At 46.1% G+C, this 22,820-nt stretch overlaps 2 protein-coding genes and 1 pseudogene across 4 annotated transcripts; 1 reads left to right on the forward strand and 2 right to left on the reverse strand.

Moving 5' to 3' along the window:
- Positions 1-1,872: 1,872 nt before the first annotated feature.
- LOC136542092 (protein EMSY-LIKE 3-like) lies at positions 1,873-6,419 on the forward strand. 3 transcript variants are annotated; one of them, XM_066534376.1, is made up of 11 exons: positions 1,873-2,052; positions 2,220-2,332; positions 3,206-3,405; positions 3,502-3,611; positions 3,703-3,916; positions 4,014-4,136; positions 4,221-4,289; positions 4,793-5,035; positions 5,115-5,177; positions 5,299-5,362; positions 5,926-6,419. In XM_066534376.1, exons 2-11 carry the CDS (start codon positions 2,296-2,298, stop codon positions 5,982-5,984), a joined length of 1,182 nt encoding a protein of 393 aa, XP_066390473.1. In that variant the 5' UTR covers positions 1,873-2,052; positions 2,220-2,295; the 3' UTR covers positions 5,985-6,419. The 3 variants fall into 3 exon arrangements, with proteins under 3 accessions (XP_066390473.1, XP_066390474.1, XP_066390475.1); XM_066534378.1 differs by having other exon boundaries at positions 1,889-2,052; positions 5,923-6,419; XM_066534377.1 differs by lacking the exon at positions 4,014-4,136 and having other exon boundaries at positions 1,874-2,052; positions 5,923-6,419.
- A 1,121-nt stretch (positions 6,420-7,540) lies between these two features.
- Positions 7,541-11,092, reverse strand: LOC136542091 (uncharacterized; annotated as a pseudogene).
- Positions 11,093-12,557: 1,465 nt separating this feature from the next.
- On the reverse strand, positions 12,558-14,309 carry LOC136542093 (uncharacterized). The gene has a single exon (XM_066534379.1). It carries the CDS (start codon positions 13,902-13,904, stop codon positions 12,810-12,812), a length of 1,095 nt encoding a protein of 364 aa, XP_066390476.1. The 5' UTR covers positions 13,905-14,309; the 3' UTR covers positions 12,558-12,809.
- Positions 14,310-22,820: the final 8,511 nt, after the last annotated feature.

A 22,820-nucleotide genomic window follows, 5' to 3' on the forward strand; every position in this document is an offset into this window, starting at 1 on the left:
TACTAATTCAGTGGTTTTTTATTCAACTTTAAAATTAGGGAACTTATTAAGTATTATTTTCTAGTAATTACACATTATTTCCCACCATAAGGGTACTTTGATAAATTGGAACAGTGGTAAAGTTAGTTGGAGAATTATAAAATTAGTGTAGAGCTTACCAAGATTTCAAGAGCATGAGCCAAGGACCCTAGGTTAGAGTCGCGTGCCCTTAAACCCGGCTTGATCCGCTTATTTTTTCATCCGAAACAGTGTTTTTCTCTCACAAATTCATCCAGCATTCCTCCAAACCATCCAGATTCCTCCAGAATTCAGACAAGCGAACGGGGCCTTATTGGTGAAGCTTCTTCTTCCTCCTCTTTCCTCTTCTTCCCCACCATGATAGGAGAAGGAGCTCATCCATGCTCCTAACCTAGCAATAGGAAATGCCTTGGGTCTCTTCGCCGCAGCTTGGTCCTCCTCCTCCCCCCTTGTCTTCTCCTTTCTTCTTTTCCTCCTTCCCCTTCTCACTATTCTCTTTCCCCCTTCCTGCTACTGCTTTTTTTCTTGCTAGAGAGATGTCGTGTGGAGAGAACGACAAGAAAGATAGGGAGAGGGTGTAATGTATTCCGTGGTGACATGTGGTCCCTAGAGAGGTGTGGGGTGGACAACTCTCCATTTGCATGGACTAACATGTTTGATGTCCCCTGTCAAACCATTTGACAGTCACAACTTTGATTGACTGCTCGCTGACGTGGCATCGTCCAACAACTATAACTGGATCACCTGCCACTCCACAGTGTAAGGTTCGGTCGTACTTAACATATTTTTGTAAATAAAGTTTCTAGCATGCTTATGCTTGTGATGAAATACATAACTCGACAAATGCAAGCTGGGTCGTAACACTCTGGTTGCCATTGGACTCTATTGTATCTTGTTACCGGCTCTGTGAATTAATCTAGGCCATTAGTTGATCATAAAATCCAACTGTGGTGGCAGAGTCCTAGCCGGTCATGTTGGACTTTGTCATGTTTTTTAGGGATCTTTGAATTAATCTAGGGCATTGGATGGTTAGAAAAATCCAATGGTGTTGGTGGGATCCTGGTCGGTAATAGGAAAGGTGCATGAGTGACTTAGGCTCACTTGTCATTGGGTCAAAGAGATGAAGGAAGGAAAAAACACTCTTCGTTTTAATATTAAATTGAGATAAGGGGTCCGATGCCTCTTATGTGAAGAACATGAAGCTAAAATATGTTTTTCAAAAGTATGTTTTCTTTTCTCTTTCCTTTCTACTTGTTTTTGCATGTTGCAGAGCACCTCTATTTGAATTTTAATGTCCTTCATCACTATACTAGTCAATAATCCATAAATAATAAATATTTCTGTTATAAGTTAGTGGTTCCAATGGAACATCTTTATAGTGCAATAAGAACTTTTTCCTGTAGGTAGGTGGACTTTAATTTAACATATATTTTTTTGTGGACTAGAATAATTTCATTTAAACTAGCATTATTTTTTATTAGGAATGAAATATTTTTTTTAGAATTACACGTTACAACGCAGACACCCAACACGTACGCACACTCATCCATATGAACACACGTACGTAAACCCTACCCTTATGAGCACATCCGAAGGACTGAGCCGATAGATATCGAGATTCACGAAGTCTCCACAGGCGTCTCGCTGTCCGACGGGATGTCGTCTACCCCTAAAAGTGTATATATAGAAGTAAAACATTTTTCTTCTATGTATAAAATCTAAACCTAAAACAATTTTTTTACGAAGCTAAGGCATTTTGTCGTGAAAGGAAAACGCGCTCCCCAGTCCCGAGTCCCGACGGCCGACGCGCCTTACGGCTAATCCGGCGGCTACGAAATAAAACATCTCCCCGTTCACCCCCTTCGTTTCCTTTTCCCGTTCGCCCTCCACGCGCGCTCTCTCCCTCTCTCGTGGCGCTGCTGGGCGACCGCTTCCGCCGGCGCGACGCCCTAAGCTACGCCAGGTTCCCGGGTCTTCGTCGGCCCCTTTGCTAGGTATTCGTCGGGCCCTTCACCAGCGACGAGCACCCACCAGGTATGCGCACCTTATCTTTTCACTCCTGCTGTGTGAGACCGAGTGCCCGAACCCTAATCTAATCTATTTGGCTGTTTGTATTCGGATCTGATCTAATTATAAGCTACTAACTACGATTTTTGCGCAAAAAATGTTGGTGTGCACCCATGTCCTTTACCTGAGCCCAGTCGCGCCGGTGCCCGGATCCGGCGGAATTGCTGCGGGTTTCGGCGGCTCGTCTCTCTCGTTGTTTCCGGCGGGGTTATGAAGGCGGCGGGATACAACCCCTACGATAGCAGCGGTGAGTTTGCCCGAATCGACCAATTTTAAGCCTGATTGGTTTTTTTTCTTGGTTAAGGATTCCCGTTCTGTTGGGTCAATTTGTATTTCAGCCTGACTGTATGATGCCTTGTTTTTTGAGATTGATAAGCAATGTAAATACAGCATTAGATTTAAGTTGCGGCGTTATAAAGATAGCCCAACGGATAACTTGCTGAAACTTTATTTTCCCCAAAACTTTGGATTTTTACTCCTGACTCCCAGGATTAAGTCCTGGGTCATTAGATATTAGATATAAGAATCCCAATCCCAAGATAAAGATGGAAACAAAGAATGTCACAACTGTATAAACAAAAATTTCGAGAGTAAGCATTATATAATCTCCTTTTTTTTGTTAAGGAATAGATTACCCATTTTTTCTTACCACAGGGATCCACTAGGATGGGTTTTCTCTAATTTGACTCCTAAAAAAATGCAAAAACCAATTCTAAATTTTTTCCACCTTCGATTAAATGTAATTCAGGGGCTTGTTTATATGTATTTCAGAGATGTAATATAGAGTATCGGCTATGGAAAGCTCTATACTAGTGCTGTAGTAGTTTTACTTGGTGAGTTGGATGTGTCAGGAAAGATTTTCTACTTTACAGTTTACACTTATGGTATCCTGGCTTTGGATTCATGATACCATGTCACTCACCTTCCCTGACTAGTGACTAGTTCTGGGCTTCTGGCCCCCTAGGTCCCTAGGTACCAAATTGTAAATTCGAGTTACAAGTATAGTTGGTGTTGCAGTCATAGGATTACATAGTCCACAGACCACATGTATACCTTATGACTTGCTGTCAAGTTGTGCATTTCATATACTACAGTATTGATTCCTCTCCCTTTGTTGTAGGGACTGATGACGATCTCCCCCCAGCACAAAATAGAGGACTAAGAGGACGATCTTTCAGTGGGAATGGCCGAGCATCTGCTGGGGCATTTCCTTACATGAGGGCAAATAATGATTTGGAGAGTGAAATACATCGGGTTGAGCAAGATGCATATACTGGTGTTCTTAGAGCATTTAAAGTGCAATCTGATGCAATATCCTGGGTATACAACCAAATTGAAACTTGTTGTGTCAGTTTCAGTAGTCATATCTTGGCCTACTGTTTGTGCTGAGAATAAGATAGATGTGCTTCTGTACAGGAAAAAGAGAGTTTGATTACTGAACTCAGGAAAGAACTGAGGGTTTCGGATGAGGAGCATAGGGAGCTATTAAATAAAGTCAATGAAGATGGGACCATCCGTCGAATGAGGTATTTCCTAAAGCATTTATGTATGTATGTGTTTTACTTCATCATCAATATATCATCCTTTGTTATTTGCTTTCACCAAAAATATCTGCAGGGAGTTAAGACAGGCAGGTGGAACCCCAAGTGGTCTGCATCGTGGCAACAGGGTTTTATATGATGCAGAACCTGGGCCCACTACCAAGAGGCAAAGGGCATCTCATTCGATTCCTTCGCAATCTGCAGGCCTCCAGTCCCCTATGATGCCCTCCCACTCAGTTCCATCTGCAAAATGGGGTCCTTTGTCAGCAAGAGGCAAGAAGGCGAAGACGGTATATTCAGAATATTATGCATAATATTTTTTGCATTGTGAGATCTTTTTTATAACACCCTGAGAACAGTTTTATAATGTCTTTTGGATTTGTAAAGCCCATTCCTTTGGCGCTACCATCTGTGGATCCAAGTTCATTAATAAACCATAAAGTTTATACAAGGTGGCCAGAGGACAACAACTTCTATGAGGCCACCATAACACAATATAACCCTGTGACGGTTGGTTTCATTTTTTTGCTACTGTTTGCTCCTTGACGCAGATATGCATCAGTGCCCAGTAACCTTCTTTCATGATCTCTTTAGGGTGAGCATGCACTCGTCTATGACATGGGCACACAAGCCGAGACTTGGGAATCGGTTAGGCTTTGTGATGTAAGCACTGTTTGCCTGCAATGCTTGTATCATTTTCTATTTATCCCTTTCTTTCCTCTTTTCCTCTGTATTTAGTTGTGTTCTTCCATTATACGCCATCTAAGTGCTTACTTATTTGTTATGCTTTCTCTACCATTGGCTATGAATAATTGATTTTTGTGTGTTACTTGTGCTAGTCTCTGTTGATTGATGCCAACAAGATACTATCTGCTCATGTGCTCGAATAAGCTTAAAATGTAAAGTGTAAAAGATTTGATGCTGCAGCACTTCCCTCACCAAAATTATATTTTTGCACTGGTGCAGTAGCCTAGATACTATACTCTTACTGATCTGCTGGAGCTGAAATTCACTTGCTTGTATTGTATGATCTAGAGTATGGATATGTGTTGAATTAACATGTTTGATCTGTAGGTGAATTAAAATTTGCCTGCTGAATTAGCCTGGCTGATTGCCACATTGCAATTAATTATTCAGTTGAAGATTGATAAACACTCCTTAAACAGATGGCACCTGAAGATATAAGATGGGATTTTGATGGACATATTTCAAATCGTGATGGCTGGGACCCTTCTGGCCCTATGTTGAAGAGGCACCCAACCAATAATGGTGCTGTGGCAGGTTCAATCAGGGGAAGAGGGAGGTTATTAATAAATGAGCCTATAAAGGACTATGCTCCACCTCAAAATGGCATCAATAGGAATTTTGAACATGTTGACATACCAAATACTGAGCGTGTTGTTACGGAGGTAAATTTCAATCAACAGTCAGACATGAAAAAGGTAGTCAGATATAATTTTGTCTAATGGTTGTATGCTCCCAACACAGGTGGAGAGGGTATTGTCCAATCCAAATATGCCTGAAATCGAGAAGGCAAGGAAACTGCTGAAAGTGAGTTAATTCTTCTGTTCAAATGTTCTTTTCATTTGAAAATGCTGCGTGATTGGAAAAGCTCGTTATCATATTTTCTTTCCCTTCTTTGAGTCACGAGGCAAAACACTTGTTCTTTTAGGATCAGGAGCAGTCATTACTTGATGCAATTGCCAGACTTGATGAAGCATCGGATAGCGATAGTGGTAAGTTCCTGGCCAGTTCTACCTCGTTGAGGGTCAGATAATACTATACAGAAAGTACTCCATAAAAGTTTGGTGGGAGGCAAACCACAAGGAGGACAATGAGCAAAAACTGTAAACCTCACCGGTGAGCCGGACGACAATTTCATAGTTTGGGGACCTAAATGAGAGCGATGTATTAGTTTAGGGACTACCTGTGTAGTTTACTCTAATTGGATAAAATATTAATTAACATCAATACCAAATAAATGTACTTTCAAGACATATTTTGATGGTGGTTGTTGGTGCCTTTTTCTATACGCTTTCAAGACAAAGATAAGGTTGAATCAGGAGAAAACTAAAATGACAAAAAAAAATGTAACAGAGGTAGTATTTGGTACGTAATGGTTTAGTATAAAAAAGGATCCTTGGATCCTTTTGAGGTATTGTAGTCTTAACTGGTGGTATATTGAAGTGTTCCTGGATGCTTTTTAAATGGACATTAGAAATGTACATTCGTCAGCTGATGCATCTTGGTGTATTCATGCTTCCTATATTTCCCTGGCCATTTTTTTGTGTTACAGAAGATATGGCCATGGAAGACCGAATGGGTTCTGCTGGGGAAAGGAACGGCATTGCTACTTAGTTGCTTCTGGCATGTTGCTGGAATTGGAAGATGAACATGCATTTGTGTACCACCTACCTCGACCACAGAACAAAGAAACCACATTATGGCAGAACTGGCATGCCAGAAAATGGTGTCCTGGAAACTGTTGATGCCTGAAATGGGATTTTTCGGTACACAAAATTGAGCGCATGGAGGGGCAAGGATATGCAAATGTTAAAGAACTGTTTGCGCGCCATTGCTTGTTTCCTATGTAGCAAACTAGAAATAACTTAAATGTTCTAGTTGACCATTAGCATGGATCACTTAGCATTCCTGATTCAGTACAGGTAGATGTCTAACTCTAGCATAATATCCAACTTGGCTGTCCTTGTACTCTAATGTAAAAGAGGACTTTGTTGTGCACGCTTTTCATGTATGCTGCTGGAGTATCTGGACTTCGTTGTGCACGCTTTTCATGTATGCTGCTAGAGTAGCTTGTCTGACCGTGTTCCGATGTGTTAACGACTACGCTAATGGTCGGATGTCCATTTTTTTTTCTTAAAAGGATATTTACCGTAATTGTTACTTCATTCCAAATTATGAGTTATGTCTTTTCTAGATACATATTTTTTTACTACTTTTATACTGGTAATTCAAGTCGTTTTGGACCAGGCTTGAGTCCAACATTGGGAATATAAATTATAAATAACTTTTAAGTTGTTAAGTTTAAAATTTAAAAACATATGAATAGATTCGTCTTGAAAAATATTTTTATAAAAATATACCTATATCATTTTTTAATAGAACGGATGGAGTATTATAGCTGTTAGACTGGCTACAACAACCGTTACCCAAAATACAAGACCTATTCCACGTTTGTGTAGCGTTACAAACAAATGGTTTAATATTTATTTTTAGTCTTTTTCAACAACAAGATCGAAAAAGAACTATTTCTACAAATGAGTCTTCAGGAGAGAGGATACTCAGATTTGGGTTATACCTTTTCTAACACCCGAAATGGATCTTTCGTACTCTGTTGGAGGTTATAGGTATTGTGTTGAAAACCTATTTTAACTTTGAGCCTGCTGTTGGAGACAACCTTACTGTCTATGTGGAAAAGTTAGAATGTGGAACTTGAAACAGAGGGAAAAGTTAGAATGTGGAACTTGAAACTGAGGGAGTACTAGGTGTTTGGTTGCTCCTTCTAAATTTTAGTCATCGTCCCATTAAATATTTAGACACATGCATGGATATTAAATATAGACTAATTATAAAACTAATTACATAGTTTGCGACTAATTTACTAGACGGATCTTTTAAGCCTAATTAGTCCCTAATTTGACAATGTGGTGCTACAGTAAACATATTCTGACGACGGATTAATTAGCCTTAAAAAATTCGTCTCGTGGAGTACCGACGAATTACGTAATTTGTTTTTTCATTCTCCCGATATACTTCTTAATTTTTAGTCACCGAATCCGAACACCACTTTTTTTTTTTTTAGGACAGGAGCCATAATGGAATTTGTTTCGTACAAGAGGGACGGTTATATGATACAATGAAAAATGAATGATACGAGGTCGAGGAACATCAACGAGCCAAAAAAGAAACCGAGGAACATTAAAAAAAACGGAGTTTTTGCAGTTCAGCACCCTTATCAGTTCAAAAAGAACCAGAAACAGAAGATCTGTCAGTCGCACAAACCGCATGTCAGCTCGGCTCCTTCCCTACCACAACCTACGTCATTTACACACCGCTGAAACTGAAACAGTACTTCGGTCGCTAGTTGCTACCGACTACCACCGCTTTTTATGAGGTCTCCTACCTTCACCTCATTCCTACCAACCTTCTCCCGCCGCGCTTCCCCGTTCCTGACGACTTCTCCGACCTGCTGTTCGTCTTGGCCCTCTTGGACGGTGGCGGCGTGGCTGGTGCCGGGCCTCGTTTCTGCGGCCGCCCGACGCCTCTCTTCGTCCCGGCAGCCTTGCCGCTCCGCCTGGATCCACCGCGCCCGGTGCCCTCCTTCCGGCCGGTTCCTCTCTTTCGGGTAGTTGTCGTCTGCTGCTCCATCGCCGCCGACCGCTTTCGCGTCGTCCCCAGCTGGGACCCCGACCCCCGCTTCCTGGGGGGCGACTGGTTCAGGCGCTTCAGGAAGTCCACGGCGTTCCTCTTCTTGGCGAGCCCGCCAGCGCCCTTCCTCGGCCCGTCCGCATCGTCCGCCGCCTTCGCCAGATTCCGGCCAGGACCCGCCGAGTTCTTACCACCGCGGCTCTTCTTGGTCCTCACTCCCCACGCCTTGTCCTTGATCGCCGCAGCCACGGATTTCTTCTCGTCCTCGCTCTCTTCCTCCGCCGCTGCCCCGGCCTCACCCTTCATCGTGCTCTCCTCCTTCCTCGCCGCGGACGCGGCGGCCTTCGCTATGGAGCTCCGCTTGCGGCACACGATCAGCGGCTTCTTCCCCTTCTCGATCAGGGAACCGACGACGTCAGCGCCCGCCGGTGCCGCCACAGTCACGTGCTCCTGCTTCGGCTCGTGGAGCACCGCCAACGCGTGCCCGGTGACGAGCGCGCGGGCCTCGACGGCCGCCGCGTGCTCGTGGGTGCCACGCGGGAAGAAGACCACGGCGTTCGTGCAGAGCAGCAGCAGGTCGCGGTAGAGCTCGCGCGCGGGGAAGCGGTGGTCATCGTCGGCGCGCGAGGCCGCCGCCGACGCGTCCAGCCGACGGCGCACGCTCTCCAGGTCCACGTGGCGCCTGATCGTGCCCCGGTACGCGGCGGACTCCTGCAATTGGATCGGATTGACCAGGACATAAATAAAAAAAGCCAGTAAATAATTGGGAAAGAAAAAAGAAAATAAAAGGGACGAAAAAAAAATCTGCTAGCATCGTCTAGCTACAAGGCACCCGGCCACATATGATTGATTGCAACTGTGCACCCAACTTGCCGTGCTAGAATGCACCGAGCAAAAAGATGGTAAACATAGCTTTCGTCACCAAGAAATTGAATTTTTCACGCGGTTACGGTTGCTATACTAGGGCCTTAGTTTAGATAGATGTTAGAAATCAGTATTAGGCATGGTATCACTTTCGATTGTATTTAACAATTATTGTTCAATCATGGCCTAACTAGGCTTAAAAGATTCATATCGTAATTTACAATAAAACTGTGTAATTAGTTATTTTTTATCTACATTTAATACTCCATGCATATGTCCAAAGATTTGATGTGATGGAGAGAGAGTGAAAAAACTTGCAATCTAAACCAGGCCTAGTATTTTATCGAAACACCTTTGAAACTATTAAGAAATTAAAGAGTCATATATGGCTATTATTGTACAAATCAGAAAAAGGGTCTCTTTGGGAGGGCTCTGGCCTGTCGGTCTAGTTACTGTTTACCGGAGCCGTTTTTCTCTCTCCTTTCCTTTTTCACTGACACAACCAAAGCCGAAGAAGCTCATTTTTCTGGCTCCGCGGCTCCTGTAGACACCTGTCATTCGCCCAGCGACCAACACCCGGCCGAGCCGGCCCGGCCAAACAGGGTCAAAATGAAGCGTTTCCATGCGCTTCATGCCTTCATCCCAAGCTCCATACGGTGCTACTGCTACACTGCATGTGCAGCCTGAGGTCATCCTACTCGCGGAGGGAGGCATATGCCATTTCGCAAATCAGGTAGCTCACGGATTTAGGGCTTCTAATCACAGGTCATCGGGTGCATGCTACATGCACGCCAAATCTTATCCAATATTTCCACACCCAGGAGACCCGTTAATCAAGGGTGGTGGGAGTGGGACCCGGACCCTGACATGTCACCAGGTTTTTGGAAAAATTCATGTTACCAGGTTTTAAAGCTTACCCTTTTCACAGTCCCCTTGCTAATACGAATTTTTAACCCGGTAACATCCAAGGGTGAAAAAGACGAGCAGGATGGTAATTACCGGGGCACCTACCTCGCTGCCGTGCTCGCGTAGCCGCTGCAGCACGGAACCGAGCTTGGCCGAGACCGCGTCGACCAGGGAGGCGAGCGGAGGGGACCGGGCGGGAGGTGGGCGGGCCGCGGACGCCGCCTCCTCCTCCTCCTCCTCCTCGTCAGCCTTCCCGCTTCCGCTTCCACGACGGCGGCACAGGCTCGCCGAGCTCCGCACGTCGCTGCTCTCCTTGGACGCCGCCGCCGACTCAACGGAGGCCTCCTGCTTCGCAACCTCCTCCTCTTTGGCGGCGCCGCCGCCGCCCTGGTGGCCGGGGTGCTTGGGGGGCTTCAGATCTGTGGAGTTCGACTCCCTGCACGACCGCCCGGGGTCCTCGCTGGGGGAGGAGAGCCGGTCGTTGACGCTCACCTCGTCCGGCTTAGCCTCGCCGGAGACGCTCCGCTCCCGCTCCCGCTCCTCTCTCAGCCGTTTCACTTTCGACTGCAGCGACCTGCGCGAATAAAAGAATCGATTTGTAATTCTCCATTAAATAAATCCTCACCGAGCGATCGCCATCAGACGGTAAGGAAAACGGGCGATGGTTTTCAAAAGGTAGTTTTTCTTGTTTGGATTTTTCTGTCTCTCTCCGGATTCCATACCCGATGGAGAGATCGCATCGCTCGACGTCGCGGCGGAGCTCGGCGACGCGCAGCCGCCGGAGTTCGTCCACCCACCCCTCGGCAGCGGAGGCGTCGGGGTCCTCCTCGACCTCGGCCTCGGCCTCCTCCCCGCCGCTGCCGACGGTGGAGAAGCGGCGGTGGAGGTGGCGGAAGCGAAGGCGGCAGCTGTGCGGCGTGAGGCCGGGCCGGGCCGCCACGGGGCTCCGTGTCTGCACCTCCATGGCCACCGAGTCCCAGCTCCCCGTGCCGTGCCGGGTCACGGCGCACGCCAGGAGCAGCTCCTCCAGCGTTCCCCAGATCTCCGCGCCCTTAACGGCTACCGCCGTCGCCTCCGACTCCGGCGACACGTCGGTGCCGTCCGACCCGTCCGCCATCCTTCCTGCGTTCTCGCCCGTGAGGCAGTGGAGGTGTGGTCTCAGGCTCTCAGCCCCGCCCTGGCCGTTGCCCTTGCCTCCGTTGCTTTTCCCCGTCGCTTTTTCCTTCCTCGGCCCGGTTTGATTTTTATCGGTAAAGAAGAAGGATGGTCATGGGCTCATGGCAATCAACCATTCAGCCGAGCCCCGCGCGGCCGCGCGCACCCTGGCACCTGCGTTAATTTCTCAGTTAACTAGGGGTTTTTCCGTATGAAAAATTCAAAGTGGGCCCACCTGCGGCTATTTCTTGTGCAATGACCGTGTTACCCCTGGTCAGTGGTCAGCTACCACCAGCCTACCACTAGTACGTGTGCGTTCGTTTAGCTTGGCAAAGCACAAGCTACACGACTGCACTACGCAACAGAATAAACTCATGGTCTGATGGAGCCAAGGCCCTGTTTAGTTCCACCAAATTCTCAACTGACACTGTGTAAAAAGAAGATTTTCTGTCACATCAAACTTGCGGTACATGCATGGAGTACTAAATGTTGACGAAATCAAAAACTAATTGCACAGTTTGGTTGTACTTTGCGAGACGAACGTTTTGAGTCTAATTAGTCAACGATTGAACAATTATTACCAAATAAAAACAAAACGACACTGTAGCGTGGCCTAAGCCAAGTCCAAAGCATCCAAGATTCAATCAGTGGGAATAGCTTGGGGCCAATTTGGTTGCCGAAATTTTTGGCAAAACGATACTGTAGCGTTTTCGTTGTTATTTGGCAATTAGTGTCAATCATAGTTTAATTAGGCTTAAAAGATTCGTCTCGTGGATTTCGTCTAAACTGTGTAATTAGTTTTATTTTTTATTTATATTTAATGCTTCATGTATGCGTCCAAAAATTCGATGTGACGGAAAATCTTGAAAAATTTGGTATTTTGGGAGGAAACTAAACAGGGCCTTGATCCGGAAGGTAAATCCTGCTAAGTTGCGAGTTTAGCCTGGTAATTTTATAAATTTTAGGCCGCTGCAAATCAATTGCAAAATATCATTTTTTATAAGCAAGTTTAAAAAGATGCCTATTTATTTCAAAAAAGAAAACGGCTTTTAAAATTAGTTTCCAGAGTTTTTAGATAGCTTGTATGAGTGTGTGACAAACAAGTTTCTCGCAAAAGAAGCTTAAACAACCAGGCCCTAGTTCGTGGCCTATCTTCTGGGGCTTAATTGATCTGGCGGAGGGGAAGTGTTAACTGTTTTAATTGAAATGATGAATCAGCTCGATCGGGCAGTTTCAGCTTGTACATGTTTGTGCCCAATCTAACATCGATCGTCTGTTGTCAAAAAAAAAACATCGATCGTCGCCATGAATGCCCTAAATTAACAGATTTTCGAAAAGATATCACTGAAACAATGCAAAGTTTTATTGGAGCATGTCACTATGTCAGTGGCCATGCCAGACCATAACTTTCCCAGTTCCACATTTCAGAAGCCGTGGTTTCTACTTTATTATCAGCCAGGCCGCTTAAGATATACGGAGTAGGCAACTTGGGAGCATCAACAACGCTCAACGCTTGATTCAAAGGAACAATTGCACATACCCAAATTTCACTGAGATTAATGCCACATCCTTCAGAGGGGGCTGTTGAAAAAACTAATCCTTCATTCATTTTAGATCGAATCGGAAAGCTGCGAATTTATACAGAACAGGATATCCTAACACAAGCAATGGAAATCGAATTGAGGCAAAACTACTACATCACCTATGGCAAATGGCAACCTCACTTGCCTCCAGCGAGGGTGTAAACTGCCCTTACCAATCTTCTCCAGCAAGGAAATATTATTATTAAGCACAAAACTAGACACAGCCGTCAGCAGCCATGTCATATGGTAGGGCTTGCAATGTCAGCAAGCCCTAACTAGGTGCTACTTACTTCCGCCGGGCCTCGAGCGCCTTCTTCAACTCCTCGCTTGCTTCATTGGGGGCCGGTTTTGTCCCACTGTCCACCAATTCCTTCGCATTGCTGTGAAAATGGCGATCTGGTTTCGACATGAATGAATGCTGTGGAGGTGGCACTGCTGCTGGCAGCTTACGACCATCGCCTTTGCCAGCTCCAATCTCTGCACGCAAGTCCTCGACTGCACGACGCAGCATTGTGCTCTCCACATTCAGCTTCTCCAGTTGCCTCTTCATCAGTGAGAACTCCTCGCCCTCGGCTGCTGGTGGAGCGTCTTTCTTCATCTTCTTGTCCGTTTCAGACTGTGAAGGCACCTTGGGCGTGTGCTCGATGGTGATCTTGTTCATCACCAGCAGCGGCAGCTTGCTGATGGCGAGGCGCCCAGCCTTGCGCCCGTACCCGTCGTCTGCAAGCGCGGCCTTGATCTCCGGCGGCACGCGCAGCCCCCACTGGAACCGCAGGCTCGCCTTACTCCACAGTGGCAGCACACTCCTGGTCGTGAGCCGCATCCCGGACAACAGCGCGCCCACGCCGCCGCCGCCCGTCCCCGCGGCGGCCCCCACGTTCGCCGCGAACCCATTCCCGGCGAAGGAGAAGCCGTTGCCGTGCGCTTCGCGGTCGTGGTCGTCGCCGTTCGTGGTGAGGTCGGCCATCTTGATCGCCAGCGGGGGCGGGGTGGATGCGGGCGGCGGTGGCGGCGGGGAGCGGACGGAGCTGGCGACGGCGAAGTCCCCGATCCCGGGCTTGAAGAGGAGCGAGAAGGCGGGCGGGTTGGAGGAGGTGAGGTTGAATTCGGCGGCGAGGGCGAAGGGGGCGCGGATAGGGGAGCCCAGAGGCCCCAGCCCCGTGCGGATGGAGAGAGCGAAGGGCTGGAGCGGTTCGTTGGGGCGGTACGAGAGGCGGAGCGCCGGGCCGGAGGGGAAGGCGGTGGAGAGGTCCAAGCGGAGGTCCTTGGCGTCTCCCCCCGCCGCGAGGCCCGAGAGGAAGGGCAGCCCCAGCACGCCGACCGGCACCTTGGCGCGCAGCAGCGGGCGGTCGTCGTCGCGGAACTTGATCGACGCCTTCATGGCTGGCGGATGGGCGGCTAGGGTTAGCCTACAGGAATCGGGATTTGCCGGGTTGGGGAGGTGCGGTGGTGGTGGGGATTTGAAGTGTGGAGGCGAGGGAATTGGGGGCGGAGGTTACGCCACCACGGGGGCCGGGGAGACGGCGGCGGCCGCGGCCGGATTTAATTTGGGGCGGAGGTCATGGAGGGGACCTCTGACTGAAATGGGGAGGAGGTGGAACTGGGATTGGATTGGGTGTCGAGCTTGCCGGACCGTTTGTTTTCTCCTTTTACTGCGTCGCTGCCTTTTTTCCCCACTTTTATTACCGCTGATTTAGCACGTTTAGTTGGAGAACAAGACAGTAAAATGCGGCAGTTTGGGCCTTTAAGTCGCGCTTTTTTTTAGTGATTGATTCCTGAATCAGATGGGCTACGTCCAGATAAGGCCCGTTCTACTAGCTTGCTGTATGAAAAGGGCTCGTAAATCATAGGCCAGCTTTCATAAAGTTGGGCTACGGCCCATACTTTAGGTTTTTGCTTTGCTCAAGTGACATTTCTTTTTCTTCCATATAAAAAAAACGTCACCCTATTTGCAAAACTTCATTCAATTCAATAAGAATTAAGAAAATTCATAAATCTCATCCATCTTTACGGTTTTCTACTCATTTCCACTCGAAATCTTTCACATGTGACGAAGCATTCAATGTAACAGAGAAAAACTAATAAAACGACGCACAAATCCCGAGCTGGAGCTGGGGCTTGATAGAACTGAAAGTACTTCTAGGCGTAGATCAGTGGGTAATGCTTAACTTGGATGAGGGGACTTGCTGATGTACGTCATGTTGAGCGCAGTCACGGCCATGGCGCTACCGACATGGTGGTCACAAAGGTAGTAGAGGTAGCCATCAATGCACCCACCAGGTCATCGAAGGTAGCAGCAGCACAAGCGCGGTGCTGTGGCGGCGGCGAAGGTGATGGTGCTTCCCGTCGCTCATAGCACGCCCTTCTAGATCGGACTAGGGCTAGGAATCACGGTGGGGCTAGCTGCTGTGGTGAACCTCGTATCTCGAGCCCCAACCCCACCTCTAATTTATAGTGTTGCGCGACGGGGGCCCATCAACCACTTAGAAAGGCTGAGCGCCCTCGATCAGGGCGTGGATCAAGGCCCAATTGGCTGTGGAGACCAACCTAACATTCTCCCCCTTTATCTTACCTTATGACTTAAACTTAACTTCATTTTTCTTTTTCCCATTCCATCACAGATCAGTGCATAGAGCGTGCCTCAAGGGGTCGAGCGAGACGGAGCTCGCACCCAAGGGGTCGAGCGAGATGGAGCTCGTACCCAAAGGTGTTGGACGAGACAGAGCTCGCACCCAAGGGGTCAGGCGAGACAGAGCTCGCACCACGCAAGACAGCAAGTGTAATAGTGAAGTGAAGACTATCTTGGCTATAAATCTGAGGATGCATTTGGTTGTTTGAGCACTTCATAACAAATATTAGCTTAAGCATTGTGCCCCCCTTTATAGTATGGTTTTTTCCTATACTCAAATTCAATATATAAAAGATTTAAACCTCCTTTGAGTTTAAAGCCATCTATATTTATAATTGGGAGCTTCTCCATTTTGTGTAGCATCCTTGAATATAAATTTCTTGCTTGTCATCTCGATAAATCTCATTAGTTCTCTAATTGCGTGGTCATTATCACCAAAACCCACAATTAAGGCTTGATTGCACTTTCAATCTCATCCTTTTTTGTGATTGATGATAACCCAATTAAAGCTTACAAAAGATATGAAATAAATATTGAGATTTTTGAGCCATGGGTATAGAGCCTCCCCCTAAGTATGTGAATAGAGAATTAAATTCTCAAATTTGGCATAAGAAGCCAAGATTCATATTTTAGTGAAAGTGATGGTGAAAGCATCTAGGCCCCTAGATGGGTTTCAATGATTAATGACAATACAAGATTACTATGACTAACGTGTGTTTTACAGAGGCAATTAAGTTAGGTTATGGTAATGGAGATCAATTGGGCAATCAAGGTGGTCATGCCCCTACGATGGAAATCGTTTCGGTTTTCAAAGGATGGACGACAAGGTTAAGGATGACTAGTTCTAAGTGTCAATTGGAGATAGAGTGACACTTAGAGTAGTTTAAGACTTTGTTTTTCCTTTGGCCGTACTATTAAGGGGGGTATGGACGGGTAGCTTGACCTAGATGAGTCTAGTGAGTTAGGTGTGGTGCACACTTATTAAAACTAGCACTAGATAGCTCCACAACAGCCCTATGATCCTATGGAGCAAACTTCATTCATATATGTTCGAGAGTTGGAAGTGAATGGAGGGTCAAATGCTGACCAGACGCTGGCTCCGGTGCGACCAGACGCTGGCCGCAGGGTCCGGTCAGTTTATTTGACCAAGGTGATTGTGTTCGATGCGACCGGACGCTGAGTGGTCAAGTGACCGGACGCTGAAAGGTAGCGTTCGGTTGTCTCTAGTAAGGTTCTAGAGAAGGAATTCTATGACCAGACGCAACCGGTCAATACTGACCGGACCCTAAGGATCCAGCGTTCAGTCGAGTACAGTAAGGTTCTAGTGAGGGTTTAATGCGACCGGACATGTCCGGTCAATGGTGATCGGACCCTGCCAGCGTCCAGTCAACACTTAAACACTGGTGTGTGGGTTGAACTGACCGGAGCGTCTGATCAACATGACCGGAGCATCTGGTCAACCCGCAGAGGCACATAACGGTTCGTTTTTCAGGCTGCCTTATAAATAGAAGCTCCACTCGTGTGTGGAGTCACTTTTGCTCATTCCAATAGCTGAGAAACACGTTTATGAGTGCCAAGAAGAGTAAGGTCCTAGTGAGGTGATTGAGATTCGTGAATCCAAGAGAGTAGCCTCATTAGTGAATCAAGAGTAGCAAAGTGTGCATCCACCATTCTCATTAGGCTTTGAGTGGTCAAGTGAGAGTTTATGCTTGTTACTCTTAGTGATCGCCATCACCTAGATGGCTTGGTGGTGATTGGGAGCTTGGTGATCACCCGGCGGAGATTGTGGGTGACCCAACTCAAGTTGTGAGCGGTTTTGGGTGATTCACCATGATGGAATGTTGAAGAATCAACTCATAGAGAGCACTTGATCCTTGCGCGGATCAAGGGGGAGCTACACCCTTACATGGGTGCTCCAACGAGGACTAGTGGGGAGTGACGATTCTCCAATACCTCGGCAAAACATCGTCGCGTTCCTCTCTCTCTATTTACTTTGAGCAATTCAATACTCGTTTTTACATTCATAGAATTACCATGCTAGAGTAAGTTTGGAACATAGGTTGCAAGTCCTTTTGTGCGTTAGATTAATAGAAACACTTTTCTAGACACAAGGGGTTAATTGGGCTAACCGTATGATTTAATTATTGCAAGAAAATTTAGAATTAGCCCAATTCACCCCTCTTAGGCATCTTGATCCTTTCAGATGGGTCTCCCCCTACATCCATGCTCCTATAGAGTGCTGCATACTATATCAGGTATGTAAAACATGATGTAAATGACAGTTTATGCGCAATATGGTTTGCTATTACAGCTGGGTGTGGCACTACCACACTTACTATAACAGCATAGATCAGAACAGACATCACACAGCATGTGATACATATAAAGATATACATTCTAGCATAATTGTATCACAAGCGATAGCATAGATTAATATATGTCTATATCCCACACAAAAAGTCAAATAGTAGCATTATTTCACAATTTAGAGTTTTGAGCGACTCTCAAACTTTCCACCTAGCGAAGACTAACACTCATCGAATAGGACATAAAGTGTAACTGGAAAAGTTGTTGACCCCTCTAATTTTCTCCCCCTTTAGCATAAAGCACCAAAAAGAGAAGAAAAGAAGAAAGATCAACACCTACTCATCATCTCCCTGGATGCTCGCCCAATCAATATCATCACCTCCTGCAGCAGTCCTGGAACCACCATCATCATCGTCGGAGTCAATACGTGCATGGCCTTGATGGTGAGTAGTGGTGGTGTAGCGAGTGGAATGAGTGAAACGCCTCGGCTCTTGTCTCTGACAGTATCCCTCTAGGGTCTCATCCCAATCTGCTGCTTGTCCCTGCTCCTCCTCCTCATCATCATCATCCTTAATGTCTGAATCTATGTCAGAGAGACTCGAAAGGTCATACTATGGAGGAGGTGGAATAGGAGGAAGTGGTGGAAGGTCATATCCATGCTGCTGATGCTGCTTAAGCTGTGTCTCATATGCTTTGTCAGCTGCATAGGTGCACTTGCCGAAGATTGCCTTTAACCACTTGCCAAACTTCTTCATCTTGCCTCCTCTATGAGACCTAGAGTGGGAAGACTCAGAGATATCTACATGAGCATGAGAGCTCCCCGCTCCCTGAGTAACTGCAGCTGGCTAGGTCTTCCCAATTTTGTAGATGGTATGCATCTCATTCTTCGAAAAATAAAATCCAGTGACCCTCTTAATCATGAACATGAGGTAAGGAGCATAGGGCAGCCCCCTCCTCCCATCCTCCACTGCAAATCTCAACTTAGTCCACATGAATCTAGGGACATTGAACCTATCCCCGCCTGGAGCAAATCTAGCCAACACATTTCTCACATAGCCATTAATATCTGAGGCTGCTCCATCTTTTGGGTTGATGGTGTTCCTGATGAGGTTGTTGAGGATGTAATAGAAGCTATGTAGACCACTCCTCTTGCCATCTATAATCCTTCTATCTCTCCACATGTAACTGATGTCATGGATCTCAGCTCGAGGCTCATCATGAATGTAAGTGTAACCTCTGTGCTCCCCTCCAAAGCCAAGAATCCGGCTGAAAGTGACAAAGTCGACTCGGTAGTGCCGACCATCAGTCATCTAGTGAATCTCATCAGAGGTCTAGTCATAGAAGTATGTGTCATGAAACTATGCAAGGACCTCCTCATTCTAGTTATACTGAAAACCCATGATGTCTGAAAGCTGGAACCTATCACAAATTTTGATTACCTTATCAAACTTAGGCTCCTCCTTCTCCTGCATCTCATCCCAATTGATATACTATATCTTGGTGATCTTGGTTTTCTTGGATGCAATAATGGCAGTGGCATAAAAGTTGGAATGAAACTCATTCCATAATTTATAATCAATGCCCAAATCCTTACGCACTGCATAGGGATTGATCCCCCTTGCCTCTTTCACTAGCTTTCAACTCTTGGAATAGTTGACAACATCATGCTAGAGGGAGTCATCTAGAGGTCTCATAATGATTTCACCCTCAAAATCTCTCATGTATCTGTCATCAACTCGGAGAGATGCTATGGGGTGTTAGAAATGGCATCAGTGGATGACTTGTCATCTCTAGCCTCTCCTCATCTTCAATGTATTGCACGTGCCTCCCCCTGTCACTAAGTCTCCTTGGAGCTACACTACTGCCTGCTGCTGTTGACCTCCCTCGACCACGGCGAGGTGGATCCTTGTCTCTTTGCTCATTCATCTTCCTTTTCCCCTTTTGGTCATAATCTCTGTGCTCCATCTTCTCAATCAAGGAATGGAGAGGAGAGGGAAGAAACTTGGGCTAGGGGCAGTAGCAGCCATCAGCGACATTGAGGGAGGGCTGGCAGCTCTGTGGCACTGCTAGAGATTGGCAACATGTGGCCAAGCGATGGCATGGGCACAAGAGGAGAGAGAGGCATGGGTGTCAGCGTTGGGAGGAAGAGAGAGGGAAAGAATTTACTGCAGACCTAAGGATAAGAGGAAGAATAAATGGGCCCTGCAGTAAAACTGTTTAGGCCAAATCTCAATTGAGATTCAAAGTGCGGCACAGACGTAGAACGGCAAGCTGCACGATAGCCGTGGCACTGCTGCACTCCCCAAAACAGTAGGAGTTAGCTATAATCTATATGACTCTATTTGTAAGAGATATGGACACATATCACCTATATACCATGACCAGAAACAAATAATCAATACAGACCATGATCAAGATACATAAGTTGCCTTTTATAAATCATTTTCATGCATAATATGAAAATTTTCAACTCTTTTGCCTAGATACTAGTTTATCAACCAGAGGCATGCTAAAATTCAAACCACATTATGAGAATCAAGTATATTTAACTCACTACGCAAAGCACAAAACCTTGACTCGTCGAGGGGCTTTGTGAAGATATCGGCTAGTTGCTTTTCGGTGCTCACATGGCGAATTTCGATATCTCCTTTGGTTTCGTGGTCTCTCAAGAAATGATGATGGATGTCTATGTGCTTGGTTCTAGAGTGGCTTACGGGATTGTTTGCAAGCTTAATGGCACTCTCATTATCACATAATAATGGGATTTTGGTAAAATGACATCTAAAATCACGAAGAGTTTGCCTCATCCAAAGTAGTTGGGCACAACGTGCACCGGTCGCAATGTACACAGCCTCGGTAGTAGAAAGGGCTACATAATTTTGCTTTTTAGAACTTCAAGACACTAGGGATCGTCTAAGGAATTGACATGTCCCCGAAGTGTTTTTTCGATCTACTTTGCAACCGGTGTAATTGAAATCCGAACACCCAAGTAGATCAAACTTAGAGCCCTTAGGATACCATAAACCAAGGTTAGGAGTGTGTACTAAATATCTCAAGATTCTCTTAACGGCCACCAAGTGACATTCTTTTAGGTTAGCTTGAAATGTAGCACACATGCACACACTAAGCATAATATCGGGCCTAGATGCGCACAAATAAAGTAGAGAGCCATCATGGAACGATATACCTTAGTATCCATGGCTTTCCCTTCATCATTGAGATCTAGATGTCCATTGGTTGGCATGGGAGTTTTAATAGGCTTGGCATTCACCATGTCAAACTTCTTATGCATATCATGGGTGTACTTCATTTGGCTAATGAAAGTTCCATCCTTCACTTGCTTGATTTGAAATCTAAGGAAGAACTTCAATTCACCCATCATGGACATCTCAAATCTCTTCATCATGATCCTACTAATTTTCTCACAAAAAGTATGATTAGTACTATCAAATATTATGTCATCGACATATATTTGGCACACAAATATATATTTACCAACTTTGTGAGTGAAAAGGGTAGGGTCGACTTTGCCTATTTCAAAGCCTTATTTAAGCAAGAATTTCTTAAGGCATTCATACCATGCTCTTGGTACTTGCTTAAGCCCATAGAGCACCTTTTGAAGTTTGTAGATGTGGTTGGGGAACTTGGAATCTCCAAAACCCGGTGGTAGCTCAACATAGACAAGTTATTGAATGGGGCCATTGAGGAATGCACTCTTCATGTCCATTTGATATAGCTTGAAATTGTGATGAGCGACATAGGCTAGAAGCATTCAGAGTGCTTCAAGTCTTGGCACCAGTGCATATGTTTCCTCAAAGTCCAAGCCCTCTACTTGAGTGAAACCTTAAGCAACCAATCTTGCCTTGTTTCTTGTCACCACGCCATTCTCATCTTGCTTGTTGCGGAAGACCCACTTGGTGCCAATGATATTGGTGTTGGGTCTCTCCACCAAGGTCCATACTTTATTTCTTTCAAAGTTGTTAAGCTCATCTTGCATGGCCATCACTCAATCTGGATCACCAACTGCTTGCTAAAAGGTTCTAATGGCTAGAGGAGGAGGGGTGAATAGCCTATTAAAAATTTCTACACCAACACTTAACAAACTGGTTAGATAATTATGAGGCAAAGCAAGTGTTGCGCTAGCCTACTAAAAATGTAAGCCACCTACCACAATTCTAGTTTCTATAGTTTTTATTCACACAATGGCTATAGCACTACGCTAAGTTAGTGTGCTCTCAAAAGCTAACTAAAGAGCTACACTAACCAAACTAACAAGCTCTCACAACTAGCTACACTAAAGAGCTTGACAACTAGTCTGTGGTAATGTAAAGAGAGAGAGCAAGATAGTTATACCGCCATGTTAAGGAGTGAACCAATCAATCATAAGGATGAATACCAACGAATACCAATCACCTTGAAATCAAATGATGACAGTGATTTTTTACTGAGGTTCACTTTCTTGCCGGCAAGTTAGTCCTTGTTGTGGTGATTCACTCACTTGGAGGTTCACGCGCTAATTGGCATCACACGCCAAACCGTCAATAGGGTGCCGTACAACCAACACAAGATGAGGATCACACAAGCCATGAGCAATCCACTAGAGTACCTTTTGGCTCTCCACCGGGGAAAGGTCAAGAACCCCTCACAATCACCACAATCAGAGCCAGAGACAATCACCAACCTCCGCTCGACGATCCTCACTGCTCTAAGCCATCTAGGTGGTGTCAACCACCAAGAGTAACAAGCTAATCCTGCAGCGAAACACGAACACCAAGTGCCTCTAGATGCAAACACTCAAGCAATGCACTTGGATTCTCTCCCAATCTCACAAAGATGATGAATCAATGATGGAGATGAGTGGGAGGGCTTTGGCTAAGCTCACAAGGTTTCTATGTCAATGCAAATGGCCAAGAGAGTGAGCTTGAGCTAGCCATGGGGCTTAAATAGAAGCCCCCATAAAATAGAGCCATTATACCCCTTCACTGGGCACAACTCAGGGTGACCGGACGCTTTGGTCATATTGACATGACACAGGACCCTAGCGTCCGGTCGTGCGATGCACGCCACGTGTCCCCTCTCTTCAAATACTGAGCGTGCATTCCCAATGGTCAAGTGATGACTGGACGTGCTGCTGTGAAGTGACCGGACGCTGGACCTCAGCGTCTAGTCGTTTCCAGTAAGCATCTAGAAGCGAGAAATCATGCTCGATCAGACTCACCCAGCGTCCGGTCACTCAGTGTCTCCTCTGTGCACTGCCACATCAGCGGGACCAAACGTAGCCCTCCAGCGTCCGATCACTAAGTGACCCAGCGTCCGGTCAGAGATCGATGCCAGTGTCTTCGCTGCTTCTACTGATCGGAC

Source organism: Miscanthus floridulus, chromosome 3 (genome assembly GCF_019320115.1).
Source record: "Miscanthus floridulus cultivar M001 chromosome 3, ASM1932011v1, whole genome shotgun sequence".
In the NCBI taxonomy this organism is placed as follows: domain Eukaryota; kingdom Viridiplantae; phylum Streptophyta; class Magnoliopsida; order Poales; family Poaceae; genus Miscanthus; species Miscanthus floridulus.